Below are 16,996 nucleotides of genomic sequence, written 5' to 3'. Positions count from 1 at the left end.
TTCCAGTTAGTAACTGTAAAGGTTTTTTCCTTCTTTCTTTTATTACAGGCAGGAACAGTTGCAGGAAATCTGTCAATTAAACACATGTATCAAGAGTTTCCATCTGATATTTTTCTCATTCTGGAAGCTGCAGATGCTAGGATCAATATAGGTACAGTACGAACATTGAAAAAGTCCATGTTTACCCAGGTTACACCTTGCTAGGAAGTACAATTATTAAATTTATTGAAGATAACTAATGCTGTAATATTTATTTTTGTATCTTCACACTTTTGTTTTTCTTTCTTTTTTGCATGATATTCTTTCTGGTTATTTTGGAGCTGGGTAGCTTATTTAAGATATCAAGGGTGCCTTAAAAAGAAAGGTGTTCCCTGAACTTTAATATACTGCTACAATAGTACTGTGAACAACAATGATGTTTGGGAAAAGTGATAATTGTATTCCCTATGTTTTCCACGTTGCATGAACTGCCCTCATTCTCTTCAATTTAGAGGTATTTTTAATATTTCTCTATTTAGTATATTTGCCTATATGGACCAAATGTAATGTACATTTTATATGTAATTTCAAATATGATTGTGGAAGCAGAATTTTTTGTCATAAATTTGGAAAATTTTAGGTCTGTCATTTTGTTTAAAACAGAATAATGTTTGCACAAAAATATTTTATTGAAGCTACAAGACTGCTCCCTAAATTTCTGTTTTCCCATTCATTCACTGAGCTCAGAACAAGAATTTGAGACTTTGGCATCAAATTCACTTTCTTTAGAGTTCTCTATAAAGTGTCATAGTAAAGAGTGATCTGAATCATGTCTGTCGAAATTAATAATGTCATTAAGCGAACCACCTTTTGAAATACTATTTTGTTGTTGTTCTTGATAGTTACTGCAATCAATTTTCTGTTCTGCTGCTCAAAATGATAAGAAAGTGACATACTTTTGTTTTTTAAATGAAACTAATGCAGATTGGACCAGGGCTGATAAATTAAATTCACTGTGGTAAATGAAGTGAGTCTGATGTGAATTCTACTTAACATACATGTGCATAGCCAAAATAATGTATTCCAAATTATAGAAAATTAATATAAAATTTGGCTAAAGCTCAAGAGATTCAAATATAGCACTTCTTCCCCACCCATCCTGTATTGGTATTCCACCACCCACCTAACCTATGCAATATTTCTGTTCATCCCTATGCAACCGCTGCTCTCAATGGCTTGCCTCATGGCTCATATCTCTGTAACAGACCTAGATGCAAGGCCTGTTCCATACAGCCTCCTGCCACCACCTACCCCAGTCCAATCACAAGCATCACCTATCTCATTGAAGGCATCCATTGAAGGCAGGCTAATTGTGACACCTGTCATGTGATATACAACCTAAGCTGAAACTATTGTGCTTTATTATACATGGGTATGACAAACAACAATCTGTCTGATGTGACCCTTCAAGCTTTCCCGGTGAATATGCTGTAAATAATCTTCACTGGTTTGCTGCCAGAAAATGTTGTGCAAATTCCACCTAGCCAACAGCAAGGTTGAACCACCTGAAGATGTCGAACAGTTGCTCTGAGGGACTATTGTGGAATTTGCACAGTGTGATCCAGCGGTAAACCTGTGGAGACTATTTACAACAATCTGTTTTATACCATTGAAAGGCCACCAACAAACTGTGGCCAAGAAACAGCTGGACCATCCAGATGCTGAGGTTGCTGCCCAACACAATGTTTTTGATTTTAATGACTGCTTCTCAGCCTGTCCACCTGGACCCTTCCTACCAACACTGTCTTTTCTGAATCGCACAGGTGGGAACTCTTCCTGCATTTTATCCTATGTTCCCATAACCCTGCTCACCTCAACCTTCATTAGTCACTGTCTGTCATCAACCTACTCCTTCCCTGTTCCCACTACAAAGCTGTCTATTCCACAAGCACACCCAAACTGTTTTTAATTTTCTTCTTTTCTGCTGCCTCCCTGCCTTCTGTCCAACACCTTGAGTGCACCTATTTGCCCTGCCCTCTGTCCCTCTCATCCCTGCATGCTCCCACAAGCAGCACTTTACTGTCCCCCATGTGTAACCTGGTCTCCCTCCCCCTCCCTGCCCCAACCTCCTCCATACCCTTAACACCCAGACTGCTTCTTTCATCATGCACAGTTGTGCAGAGTCTGGCCTCACCACCCGGAGACAGTGGGCATGTGTGTGTGGGCTGCATTTGTGTGAATCTGTTTATGTATGTTGTTTATTTTAGAGAAGGCCTTCTGGAAAAAAGCTTATGTGTTAGTAGTCTTTTTACTGTGCCTATCTGTGACTCAACACTCTGCTGTATAGTGAGTAGCAATTTATCTTTTTAAAAATATTGTCATAATTCCATCCTGGATTTTCCATTGTTTGATTCTGCACATTAAATAAGGTCATTACATAAAACATAAAATGTGGATGTAATTATGAATGTCTGATCTAGAAATAACATAACCGAATCCTTAGCTTTCAGAAGTTTTAGAAGTTCCTTTGTTGGGAGAAATGGAAAATCTGAAAATAGAAAGTAAGATAAACAAAAGATATGATGATGATGTGGAACAGAAGTAACTCTAAACAATTGATGAAAAGGAATGCAAGGTTCAGATGAGACTTGCCAACAAATTGTTATAAAACATCATTAATGACCTTCAATAATCAATATGTCATAGATGAAAGCTGTAGTTGAGGAACATCCAAGGTTTTAATTGGGGAAGTGGTTGCAAGACAAAGAAAACAAATGCCTTAACAGAAATATGGAAAGGAAACGCACAATGATGATGAAACCATACACAGGTAGAAAGTTAATACACTCATGGCCATTTACATGAATGACTGATGTTGTGTTAGAAAGAGATGCCACTGTTGCCACAACATGGTGAATGGTGTAGTTTAGAGTGTCACAAAAATTGAATGTCATCACAGCATGTACACATGTTCAACACGTAACTGAATTCCAGGATGGATAAGTCATATAATATCAGTGAATGGGTGATCACAGCAAGATCATGGGTATGTGACACATGGGAAACTTCATCTCTGGGTTAGAGCAAGCACTCGACTTTATAACCTCTCTATTCCCATTAGAGCAATAAAAATTCTGTTCAGAAACTATTATTGATAGTTATTTTTCCAGACTATACATCAAATGTGACTTCATTACAATCAAATATATGTTCAACTGTGTAAAGGATGAACATGAGAGATTGAAGGTCAGATATTTATGATGTGTGATTTCAATAAAAATTTAGTCAACTTTGGAGATTTTTCTTATTGATGCTTGTGACACAGAAGTCTAAGTCAAAGATTTCTTTCTGTGTTGATTTCAGTAAAGGTCCTCAGGTTTTTAAATTTTATGTATTAGTAAATAGTAAGTTTTTGCAGGATTTTAGTGTATATTCTTTTTAACATGTGTTCATAATGCACTTTCAAGAGTCCTGCCAACTCACTACTACGCCACGCCAAAACATAACTCACATTCCAGGTGAATAAGAACAAAGATCGCACAGTAACTCTTGAAAAACAGTGATATTATACAGACATATTCAGAGAGTCTACAACCTGACATTTATTTATACAAGGTTTTAGAATTAATTTACAAATATAGCAATAAAGATAGTTTCTTATGTAATTATGATTTAAAAAAAAAAAAAAAAAAAAGAAAGACTTGAGAGAAACCATATCATTCAAAATCACCACCTTCCTGTGCTGTACAAAAGTCACCAGCCTACTAGTGTATCCCTGTTGGCAGACAGTGCACTGATATTAGCATACATGCAGGGACATTTTATTGCATGTTCAAAGCTGATGACTTGATATTGGGACTTACGTCAATAATCACATGATGTGATGCGTGCCACTTCCCACAGTTCAATATTCAGGCAGTTGTCAGAGGTATTTTCATGTGTGCGGAGGGGGGGGGGGGGGGGTACTTAAATTTGACGAAATGAGGATCCCGCTAAGTTTTTATTTATTTTATTTATTTATTTCATGTTCCATAGATCCATATGGGAACATATCCCTGGATATAGAACGAGTCAAGGTTTTTTACAGATTATTGTTTTGTGCACAGATACATTTATCTTATCATTAGATTAAAGAAACTGTGAAGTTTAGCATATACCCTTACATATTAGTTAAGATACAGGACATCTGAAAGAATATACAATCATACATAAATCTGGGTACTGTATTAAGTTACACTGTACTTACAGAGTATGATTAATCAATTGTAGAGGTCACACAGTAAGGTGTAATCACAAACAAGAGATTCTATGCATGTTTGCTAAGAAATTCATCAATACTGTAACAAGATTCATCTAAAAGGAACTGCTTCAGATTTTCTTTAAACTTTGGCATGTTTCCAACCAGTTCTTTAACGTGCAGTGGGAGGGCATTAAAAATCTTGGTGCCACCGTATAAAACCCCCTTCTGGACCATGCTTTTCGTTTTTAGCTCATAATGGATATCCAGTTTCCTTCGGGTGTTATAACTGTGGTATGAGCTATTGATTTTGAATAAGTTGCTATTTTTTGAAACAAAGAACATCAGGGAAAAAATATATTGGGCAGGTGTTGTAAGGATTTGTAGAGCTCTAAACAGATCCCTGCACGAGTGCCTAGGATGTATTCCACACATAATTCTTATTGCTCGCTTCTGTGCATGGAACACTTTTTTTGCTATTGGTTGATTTCCCCAAAATATTATACCATAGACTATAAGTTGGTGAAAATAGCCAAAATATGCATTTTTTATTGTGCTGATTTCCCTAGTGTCTGAAATTATTCTTAAGGAAAACGTTGCTGAGCTTAGCCTTTTGCACAGATCTTGAATATGGTGATGCCACTTCATTTTGCTATCTATATGCAGACCCAAGAATTTGGAGGACTCCCAACCTTCAAAATCCAATGCTTACCAATTTTTAGGTTCATTTCATTAGTAACATTTGTGTTAGAAGAGAAATGAATGTAATTTGTCTTTTTTAGGTTGACTGTAAGGCAATTGGTTTCAAACCAGTTTGTCAAATCTGCAAAAGCTTTATTTGCAGCCTCATTTGACACATTCCCTGAGAGATTATTAACTGATAAAGTGGTGTCATCAGCAAACATAAGTATTTTCCCATATTCTGTACATAGTGCTAAGTCATTTATAAATATTAGAAAGAACGATTGCCCTATACTGAGCCTTGACGTACTCCTGAAGTAATGGAGCCCCATTCTGAAGATACCTGGCCACCATGCAGTCCTTCCATGATTACTTCCTGCTTTCTACCACACAGGTAGGATTCAAGCCACGTGCTTATGGTTCCACCCATTCCTAGGGTCTGGGCTTTACTCAAGAGAATATGGTGACTTACACTGTCAAAAACTTTTGACAGGTCACAAAATATACCAACCGTCATCATATTATTATTTATGGCTTCCATAACATTGTCAACAAATGCATGTATTGCATTCATGGTTGATACCCCTTTCTGAAAGCCAAACTGGCTACTGCTGAGGATGTTATATTTGCTAAGATGCTCAACCATTCTGCTATGCATCAATTTCTCTCGTACCTTGGAGAAAACTGAGAGTAATGAAATTGGTCGATAGTTTGTAGCCTCAGTCTTTTCTCCCATTTTATAAATTGGTCGTATAAGCCCATATTTTAGCCTGTCAGGAAAAACACCTTCTTCCAATGATATGTTACTAATATGGCAGAGGACTGTACCTATTTCTTTACAACAGTACTTCAGTAACTTGCTGGAAATGTTGTCAACTCCAGCAGAATTTTTACATTTTAAAGACATAATTATTTTTTCTAATTCTATCACTGTAGTTTTTCGAAGATGCATCTCATCTATTTTGTTAGTTAAGGTGTTATGCAAGTATTTTGTAGCTTTCTTTACAGAACCCTAGCATCCCATTTGGTTGGTGACTGTTGGGAAATGATTGTTAAAGATATTAGCCTCCATTTCAGGAGCATCCACCGAAAGGTTCCCAGTTCTTAAGCTAATCACTTCTTTGGCACATACGCTTTTCCACGTCTTGCTTTTAATACATTTCCATATGGTTTTCATTTTGTTATTTGATTAGTCAATTTCCTTTTTTAGATACATACTTTTAGATTTCTGGATCACCCTCCTTAATATCTTAGAGTACACTTTATATTGCCACATCACTGGAGAATTGTTAGACTGTCTGGCTGACGCATATAATTCTCTTTTTGTTTTACATGAAATTTTGATGCCCTGGGTAATCCGTGGCTTAAATGCGGGGTTACAGTGATTTTCTCTGACTCTTTTTTTTTTTTATTTGGAAACACCTCCTCAAAAAGATTTGATGTTAAATTAATAAATACATTAAATTTTGTGTTGACATCTGCTGAGTTGAATACTTCAGACCAGTCTACTAACTGTAGCTTCTGCCTGTATGTCTCCATTGATTATTTATTTATTGGTCTCACATTTTTCCAGATAGCTTTTGGTTTTCTGTTAAGATTTAAATGGGGGATTGTCAGAAGTCCCCCCCATGAACCATGGACCTTGCCGTTGGTGGGGAGGCTTGCGGGCCTCAGCGATACAGATAGCCATACCGTAGGTACAACCACAACGGAGGGGTATCTGTTGAGAGGCCAGACAAACGTGTGGTTCCTGAAGAGGGGCAGCAGCCTTTTCAGTAGTTGCAAGGGCAACAGTCTGGATGATTGACTGATCTGGCCTTGTAACAATAACCAAAACGGCCTTGCTGTGCTGGTACTGCGAATGGCTGAAAGCAAGGGGAAACTATGGCCGTAATTTTTCCCGAGGGCATGCAGCTTTACTGTATGATTAAATGATGATGGCGTCCTCTTGGGTAAAATATTCCGGAGGTAAAATAGTCCCCCATTCGGATCTCCGGGCGGGGACTACTCAAGAGGATGTCGTTATCAGGAGAAAGAAAACTGGCGTTCTACGGATCGGAGCGTGGAATATCAGGTCGCTTAATCGGGCAGGTAGGTTAGAAAATTTGAAAAGGGAAATGCATAGGTTAAAGTTAGATATAGTGGGAATTAGTGAAGTTCGGTGGCAGGAGGAACAAGACTTCTGGTCAGGTGACTACAGGGTTATAAACACAAAGTCAAATAGGGGTAATGCAGGAGTAGGTTTAATAATGAATAAGAAAATAGGAATGCGGGTAAGCTACTACAAACAACATAGTGAACGCATTATTGTGGCCAAGATAGATACGAAGCCCACACCTACTACAGTAGTACAAGTTTATATGCCAACTAGCTCTGCAGATCACGAAGAAATTGAAGAAATGTATGAGGAAATAAAAGAAATTATTCAGATAGTGAAGGGAGACGAAAATTTAATAGTCATGGGTGACTGGAATTCGAGTGTAGGAAAAGGGAGAGAAGGAAACGTAGTAGGTGAATACGGATTGGGGCTAAGAAATGAAAGAGGAAGCCGCTTGGTAGAATTTTGCACAGAGCACAACTTAATCATAGCTAACACTTGGTTTAAGAATCATGATAGAAGGTTGTATACATGGAAGAACCCTGGAGATACTAAAGGGTATCAGATAGATTATATAATGGTAAGACAGAGATTTAGGAACCAGGTTTTAAATTGTAAGACATTTCCAGGGGCAGATGTGCACTCTGACCACAATCTATTGGTTATGACCTGTAGATTAAAACTGAAGAAACTACAAAAAGATGGGAATTTAAGGAGGTGGGACCTGGATAAACTGAAAGAACCAGAGGTTGTACAGAGTTTCAGGGAGTGCATAAGGGAACAATTGACAGGAATGGGGGAAAGAAATACAGTAGAAGAAGAATGGGTAGCTTTGAGGGATGAAGTAGTGAGGGCAGCAGAGGATCAAGTAGGTAAAAAGACGAGGGCTAGTAGAAATCCTTGGGTAACAGAAGAAATATTGAATTTAATTGATGAAAGGAGAAAATATAAAAATGCAGTAAATGAAGCAGGCAAAAAGGAATACAAATGTCTCAAAAATGAGATCGACAGGAAGTGCAAAATGGCTAAGCAGGGATGGCTAGAGGACAAATGTAAGGATGTAGAGGCTTATCTCACTAGGGGTAAGATAGATATTGCCTACAGGAAAATTAAAGAGACCTTTGGAGATAAGAGAACCACTTGTATGAACATCAAGAGTTCAGATGGAAGGAAAGCAGAAAGGTGGAAGGAGTATATAGAGGGTCTATACAAGGGCGATGTACTTGAGGACAATATTATGGAAATGGAAGAGGATGTAGATGAAGATGAAATGGGAGATACGATACTGCGTGAAGAGTTTGACAGAGCACTGAAAGACCTGAGTCGAAACAAGGCCCCCGGAGTAGACAACATTCCATTGGAACTACTGACGGCCTTGGGAGAGCCAGTCCTGACAAAACTCTACCATCTGATGAGCAAGATGTATGAAACAGGCGAAATACCCTCAGACTTCAAGAAGAATATAATAATTCCAATCCCAAAGAAAGCAGGTGTTGACAGTTGTGAGAATTACAAAACTATCAGTTTAATAAGCCACAGCTGCAAAATACTAACACGAATTCTTTACAGACAAATGGAAAAACTAGTGGAAGCCGACCTCGGGGAAGATCAGTTTGGATTCCGTAGAAATACTGGAACACGTGAGGCAATACTGACCTTACGACTTATCTTAGAAGAAAGATTAAGGAAAGGCAAACCTACATTTCTAGCATTTGTGGACTTAGAGAAAGCTTTTGACAATGTTGACTGGAATACTCTCTTTCTAATTCTAAAGGTGGCAGGGGTAAAATACAGGGAGCGAAAGGCTATTTACAATTTGTACAGAAACCAGATGGCAGTTATAAGAGTCGAGGGACGTGAAAGGGAAGCAGTGGTTGGGAGGGGAGTAAGACAGGGTTGTAGCCTGTCCCCGATGTTATTCAATCTGTATATTGAGCAAGCAGTAAAGGAAACAAAAGAAAAATTCGGAGTAGGTATTAAAATCCATGGAGAAGAAATAAAAACTTTGAGGTTCGCCGATGACATTGTAATTCTGTCAGAGACAGCAAAGGATTTGGAAGAGCAGTTGAACGGAACAGACAGTGTCTTGAAAGGAGGATATAAGATGAACATCAACAAAAGCAAAATGAGGATAATGGAATGTAGTCGAATTAAGTTGGGTGATGTTGAGGGTATTAGATTAGGAAATGAGACACTTCAAGTAGTAAAGGAGTTTTGCTATTTGGGGAGCAAAATAACTGATGATGGTTGAAGTAGAGAGGATATAAAATGTAGACTGGCAATGGCAAGGAAAGCGTTTCTGAAGAAGAGAAATTTGTTAACATCGAGTATAGATTTAAGTGTCAGGAAGTCATTTCTGAAAGTATTTGTATGGAGTGTAGCCATGTATGGAAGTGAAACATGGACAGTAAATAGTTTGGACAAGAAGAGAATAGAAGCTTTCGAAATGTGGTGCTACAGAAGAATGCTGAAGATTAGATGGGTAGATCACATAACTAATGAGGAGGTACTGAATAGGATTGGTGAGAAGAGGAGTTTGTGGCACAACTTGACCAGAAGAAGGGATCAGTTGGTAGGACATGTTTTGAGGCATCAAGGGATCACCAATTTAGTATTGGAGGGCAGCGTGGAGGGTAAAAATCGTAGGGGGAGACCAAGAGATGAATACACTAAGCAGATTCAGAAGGATGTTGGTTGCAGTAGGTACTGGGAGATGAAGAAGCTTGCACAAGATAGAGTAGCATGGAGAGCTGCATCAAACCAGTCTCAGAACTGAAGACCACAACAACAACAACATTGTCAGAAGTATAGCATCATGGTCTGACAGCCCATTTAGGACTTGAATGACTGTCAAGCTACTGTGCCTAGACTTGTCAACAAACACATTATCAATTAGAGTACTGGAGTGGTCAGTTACCCTAGTGGGAAATTCAACTACTTGTGTTAGATTGTAACAGCTCATTAGTTGCTGCAGCTCCATTCTGTCATAACTTTCATTCAGGAAATTTACATTAATGTCGCCTAGTATTATGACTGAAATGTTTTTTCTGTACAATTTTGATAAAATTGCTTCAGTCTGTTTGAGAAAGATTCCTTGCAGGTGCTCTATAAATAAAGTTTGCCAGTGTATCTTACTGGTGGACTATTTGGGTGCTGACTGCCTCATTAGAAGCGTCTGTTCACCAACCTACAGCTACAGGGGACCTGCAACTGCACAAAGACTGATTGCTTCCAAATTCTATCAAAATAACTTGAAGATTACTCCATGGATATGAAGCTGCTTGTTCATTTCCCCTACCTCACAACTAACCAAACTCTTGAGGTCCACCACCTCCAACTTAATGATCACATCTGGGTAGTACTGAGTGTATCTTTGGCATGCAGACTGACAGCTGCAAGCTTCATTGGGGCTACACCAGTCTACAAGTACATGAATTTACAAGCCACCATCACAAATTTGGACCTCTCTGGCTGCAGACCTACTATTGGCTCTGAGTCCAATGTGGTGAAGTTAGTAACTTACAGCCAGTGGGCCACCTCTGAGTCTACTTCCAGTTGCTGCCAGCCTCCTCCCTAGAGGACTACTGTTTGAGATTGAAGTCAGGCAGCTGCTCAGTCACCTTTACCTGAGCAGGCATACTGTCACTGTCCACTTCTACTTGCAAGGGCAGACACCACAGCTGATACCAGCTTTCACTACAGTGTTTGAAGCAGCGTAGCACACCTTTCACCCCATCATGCCCTGAGCTGTGAAACTGTGGTCTGTTGTTGCACATAAGGCCCAGACTACCACACCCCTCATATTGGCACCCTCACTGAGTCACTGGTTATCACCATTTCTCCAGCTGTGCAACCCAGCAAACTGTCAAAAACTGTAGGCTGCTTGCTTGCCTCAACACCTCTGTGCACATGACCTGGGGGACACTGCCACTGCCAAGCTTTATTGAGATTGTTGCAGTTTGATCACTAATAAAACGACTGTTTAATCAATGAAATTTCCATGATATGTCAGACTGCAACCAAACAACCACCTGCTGCTCCACTGATACCTCACCCTTGGTGGTGAAATACTACCTTCCTGACACTCACATCCCAGTTCCACAACCCACCATAGTGGTCATCTACACCTGGCCATTACATGTGGTGTCAGCAGTGCGACTGGCATATGCAGCTGGATCTGGGACCACGTCTCTAGACACAATGTGTAATTTCAAAATGGCGGGGGGCCTCTTAATCCCCCCCACAACCACCCCACAACCACCCCTTTTAAGTACTGTGTTGAGTCAGTGCATCTTCTGCTTCTGCTGTGATTTTAATTCTGTTTCCATATTGCACTGTAACAAATAAACTCAGACAGTGTTCTGAGGATATGTGAATATGAATATTAATTTTTGCCTGGTTGGTATGGGCAATATGTCTTATCATAAGCAAGATATGTGAATCACTGTCCAGAAGTGTGTATGGTTTTAACCATGTGTAGCACTAGCACTTCAGGAGGTGAAGCTGAGTTTTGTGAAGAAGAACCCTGACTGTATTATTTTTTGTCATTTCATTTTGTTTCTCCTGTTGATGCTGTTTTGATGTACTTATCGAACAGTCTTCCTGACTGGGGAAATTAGGTTATAATGAAACAAATTTGTAATAGTGTTATGTTTAAGTGTATTTGTCATTTGTGTTGTGTGCTTTTAATAGAGGTTTAGTCATGTTGATGTCAATATCACAGTGGGGGAAAAGTTTCCAATTTTAGCATCCCAATTAACTGAGTTGTGAACAGAGACAGCAAATAGCTTTAAGGAAATAATGGCTATGGGAGCAGGTGAAGCAAATATAGTGTAGGTAATAAAGGTTGTGGAAAATAATGCAGCTTTGCACAGTGAGTTCCAGAGAATGGAGAAAAGAGGCAGAAACAATTTGATGAGTGGTTGACTAAAAATGAGCAGAGATATGTTTCTCTCTTGATAAGGGATGTGAAGCTTTTGGAGATGCTTGAAAAAGGTAGACTTATTCCAGAACATGCAGAGAAGAAGCAGTAAGAATCTTACAGCTGTTGGCTGAAAACACGCACCCATATGGTTCTCCAATGATAGGGAATATGAGGTTTTTGGAGAGGCTTGAAAGAAGGAGAAAGGGTAGCACTTGCGTAGGAGCATATAATGGGAACAAAAAAGTCAGTAGTGTAAGTGTAGTTGATGTAGAGAGTACTAATTCTATAGAAGTTATGGAGAGTAATGTAGAATTACCAGTTTCAACATCTTGTGAAAATGCAGTGTCTGAATCATCTGTAGCACTGGACAAAGTGAATGTGTGCTCCACCAGAACAAATGAGTGTGTGAGTAGCAACTTGGGTAATAATGATTTATGTGCTGCATTATCTATTCAAGGCTGTAGAGCCTGGGCCTACAGGGAATTACATGTGCCAGTGATTTTTATTTTACATAGAGGAACTGCAGACAGTAATTCTCTTTTTTTGTAGATAACTGCAGAGGAAACACAAGAAGCAATTGACAATATTAAATATATTAAATATGTTGCAGATGTTCTGAGTAATGAGATGGTACAGACACATTTATTTCTGAAGGATATAGATTTAACAAGACATGTGGTAGCACCACCTTCTCATTCATAGGGTGGGTGGGTGGTGATGGGGGCACAGGGGTGGGGTGGGGGTGGGGGGGGGTTGGGTGGGAAGAGTAAAAGGAAAAATGCTTGTAAGACTATTAATTGGGTCAGCAATGCTAAATCTTCTCAGGAGTGTGTGCCTGAGGATCAGGAATTTCACAAAAGTGATGACACTAGTAATGCTATACATCTTGGTTGTAAGAAGGGGTGTCATGCAAAAATTGACATGGAAGTATGATGGGGTTTGAGGAAACATTGTTGCAGATAGGGGAAACCGTCACATGATAAACCAACCAATTAAAGTGCAGTCAAGGCCCCTAGGACTCAGTTTGCATGGCATAGTAGCACAAGCCATAAGGAAACACAAGAAGTATACAGTCTGTGATTAGCATTACAGTGTGGTAACTAAGAGGAAGACCTGTCAATGTACTGTGTGTAGTAATATCATATGTGGTAAATGTGTCATTGCAAAGATAAAGTTCTGAATGATGTGCCAAAGAGCAAGTAAGGGAACCACCAGATAGATGAAAAGTTCCAAAGATAAGTGATCAATTGCGTAGGACCATTGGTCATGAAAAGGGAATATGTTAAGAGGGAAAAAGTGTTCCATTTTATTTTAATATGTTGTGTGATGGACTAATTGAGTAATGTTTATGGGTGAAAATTAGGGAAGTCCAGCAAACTTGTTGCTACAAGAGATAGACTAAATTACTCATATCCAATAACAAACAGGTACAGATGGTGCCTGATAAGCATGAAGAATTTATTAGGTTAATCCATTTACTGTTAAGTAGTTGTTATGGTATATTTTGAGAGTCAAGAATCTGGTAACATTTCATTGCTAGTTTGTAAGTGGTAATTAAGTGATCTATTGGCCATATCTAATAAGGAGAAAAGCCAGTGGACTAATCACAGGAGTACCATTTAGGTTATGTATGCAGCCCATGAACCTTGTGCTCTACACAATTATCCATTTGTAGGATCTCTGTTGAACCTCTGTTGAGTTACCATGAGCCAAGATCTGAAGACCTGATCTACTGAAGAAAGAGAATGTGTCTAGTACCACCTTTATATTTTGGCATTTCTTAAGAAAGGAATGATGCTGCCATGGCTAACACAAGAGGCCAGGGAAGTGGGTCACACAGGTCTAACCAGATACTGGTACATTAGGGGCTGCCTACCAATACAACAAGAACTGACACTATGGTGCCAGGCAATTACCACATTGTCAGACCAGCTGAGGGACCAGAATTGTAACCTCGTTGACACAGCAGAAAAGCAGAGCTACTACAGCATTGTAAAGCTGACTGCTTCACATTCAAGATGTGGGTTCTTTTGGGGCTTACACAATGGTAATCAATTCCTTGGAAACACAAGTATTCACCAAGCCTGTATAAATAACCTTAAATCTTAGAAAAATGCATGCAGTCTGACAACTGCAAGCTTCAAGGGTAGGTGTACATCAGTATAGGATTTGACATGAATCTACAAGCCACCATTATGACACTTGGCCTTATGTAGCTGCAGGCCTACTGTTGGTTCTGAGTCCAATGTTGTGGATTTTGTGCCATTCGGCTGGTGGGTACCTCTGAGCCATTTTCCATTTGCTGCCAGCCACCTATCTTGGAGGACTACTATTCAAGACCTGGGTGAGAGCTGCTCTGCCACTTTTGTGTGCGCAGGCATAATCTCACTGTCTGCCTCTGCTTGTAAGGGCATGCAATACTGCTGAATTTTTCTCCACAATGTCCACAGTGGGATTTGGCACCTTCTGGCACATCCTGCCCTGAGCTGTTATGCTGCAGCTGTTTAGTTCACATGTGGCACAGTCTACTGCATGACCCCTTGTTAAGTCACTGACATCATCATTTAATTGGGTGCACAACACTGCAAACTGCCAGAGATTGCAGGCTACTTGCTTGCCTCAGGGCCTCCACACATGCTGTGTAGCACATGTCTTGAGGGGCATTGCCACGATCAGTAATTGCTGAGAGTGTTGTAGTTTTATCACTAATAAAGTGAATGTTTAATCAATGATTTTTACATGGTAAATTTGACTGCAATCAGGTAGCCACCCACTGCTCCACTGCTATTTTGACAAGATGGTGAACTTTTGGGTTCCCAATGTTTTCAGTCCAGTTCCACAATGTACCATAGTGACCTTCCGCACTTGGCACTGCAGTGCACTGCACAAACTTTCAGCCTCATACCTAAGACTTGATTTCAGTTATTCTTGGATTATTTTATATATGACAGGGCCCCAGGAGAGGAGCTGCCCATTTACTAATATCTACTGTACAAAATGTCTTCAGATTCCACTGACTGTGCATACACTCTAGGAAAAAAATGAGGCACCACAAAGCAGTTATCTGAATTGTATGGAAATTGCTAGATGTAATGTACATGTACAGATAAAAAATGATTACAATTTCAGAAAGATTGGTTGACTTCTTCAAGAGAATGAGCTTTGCAAATTGATCAAGTGAAAAACATGCTGGTCCATCTCTGGCCCTTATGCAAGTAGTTATTCAGCTTAGCATTGTTGTACATGCACCTGAGGGATATCATGCCAAATTCTGTCTAATTGTCGTGTTAGATGGTAAAAATGCTGAGCTGGTGGGAGGATACTGCCCATAATAATGCAAACATTCTTAACTGGATAGAGATCTGATGACCTTGCTGGCAAATGTGTGATTTGGAAAGCACAATCACAATCAGTAGAAACTCACGTCATGTGCAGATGGGCATTATTTTACTGAAATGTAATCTTAGAATGACCTTCTATGAAGGACAACAAAATGGCAAGTAAAATATTGTCAATATACTGCTCAGCTGTATAGATGCCATATCTGACAACCAAATGGGTCCGGCTATGAAAAGAAATGGCACCGCAGACCATTTCTCCTCGTTGTTCTACTTTATGATGGGTGACAGTCAGGTTGGTACATCACCACCATCCAGGGCATCTCCAGACTCATCTTTGTTGGTCACCAGACTCAGTTCAAAGCAGGATACATCAATGAAGACAATTCTACTCCATTTCATGGCATACCAGGCCACAGACATGTTTGGAGATACTCCAGACAGAGGTGGGATAACAACCTGGCTGGCACCCTTCATACAACCCAATAACCAGGAACAATGGGCTATATTCAATGTCCTGTTTTGTTGCCATTAATGGCAAGCCAGCCTGGGCTTATATTTCACCAACATAATGCCCACCCACACATGGCAAAATTTTCTTCTGCTTGTGTTCATGCTTGCCAAACCCTATCTTAGACAGCAGGATCATCTAATCTCTCCCCAAGTGAGAATGTTTGGAGCATTATGGGCTAGGCCCTCCAAAGAGCTCAGGATTTTTATGCTCTAACACATCAGTTGGTCAGAATTTGGCACTGTATACCTCAAGAGGACAGCCAACAACTCTATCAATCTATACTCAGCTGAATGATTGATTACATAGGGGCCAGAGGTGGATCAATGTGACTCACTCAATTCATGCAGTTCTTTCTCTTGAATAAGTCATCCAATTTTTCTGAAATTGTAATCATTTGTTTGTCTGTACCTGTACATTACATTTATCAATTTGCATTCAATTTGAATAATTCTTTTGTGGTGCAGCTTTTTTTTTTTTTTATTTAAATATATTTGAAACAGCTAAACTGGATTGATTATAAGCAGATAGAATTTGTTGAAAACAGTCAGCAGATGTTCACTTATTTCTTTGTTTCTTAAGAATAATCACCAAACCAACTTAATTCTTTATGTAGTTAAAAATGCCAATAAAATAAGTGGCATCCAAAACCTGCTACAAAAGTCTAAGTCCTAAATGTGCACAATCACAATCCAAAACTCACTTGCAAAAATCCTAAGTCCTGGAAAAAAGTGAAAATAATCACTTTAACCTACACTAGGTGTGTATCAAACCATGCAAACATACATTCCACCTCCAGAAACTCTCACAGCGGAATCGTCATTGCTCACACTAAGGTTCGAATCCTGCCTCGGGCATGGATGTGTGTGATGTCCTTAGGTTAGTTAGGTTTAAGTAGTTATACGTTCTAGGGGACTGATGACCACAGATGTTAAGTCCCATAGTGCTCAGAGCCATTTGAACCATTTTTTTTGTCATCATAATCACATTTTTATTGCTTATTTGAATTAATCATACTGTTCATGATAATACTGTATATAAATCAATGTGCTTTTTAACCTTGCGTGTGATGATGCATCTAGAATTTTCATGTATGAAATAGTTTTAAAATGAGTGGTGAAAAAATGAAATCAGCTTCTTCCTTACTAAAATATTAACAAAGGAAGCAAACTTACTGTTAACATGAAACTGTAATCTTACTGTATCAATTCAAAGGTCAGGTGACCAG

The 16,996-nt window shown here is 39.3% G+C and overlaps 1 protein-coding gene across 1 annotated transcript in view; it reads left to right on the top strand.

Moving 5' to 3' along the window:
• Positions 1–16,996, top strand: part of LOC126204155 (xanthine dehydrogenase-like) — a 316,025-nt gene that overhangs the window by 120,251 nt on the left and 178,778 nt on the right. Inside the window, 3 exon segments of the mRNA XM_049938563.1 lie at positions 49–156; positions 7,817–7,821; positions 11,424–11,449. Coding sequence (XP_049794520.1) covers positions 49–156; positions 7,817–7,821; positions 11,424–11,449 — 139 coding nt within the window.

The sequence above is a fragment of the Schistocerca nitens genome, chromosome 9, assembly GCF_023898315.1.
Source record: "Schistocerca nitens isolate TAMUIC-IGC-003100 chromosome 9, iqSchNite1.1, whole genome shotgun sequence".
NCBI classification, from domain to species: domain Eukaryota; kingdom Metazoa; phylum Arthropoda; class Insecta; order Orthoptera; family Acrididae; genus Schistocerca; species Schistocerca nitens.
This window is presented reverse-complemented; position numbering and strand designations above follow the sequence as displayed.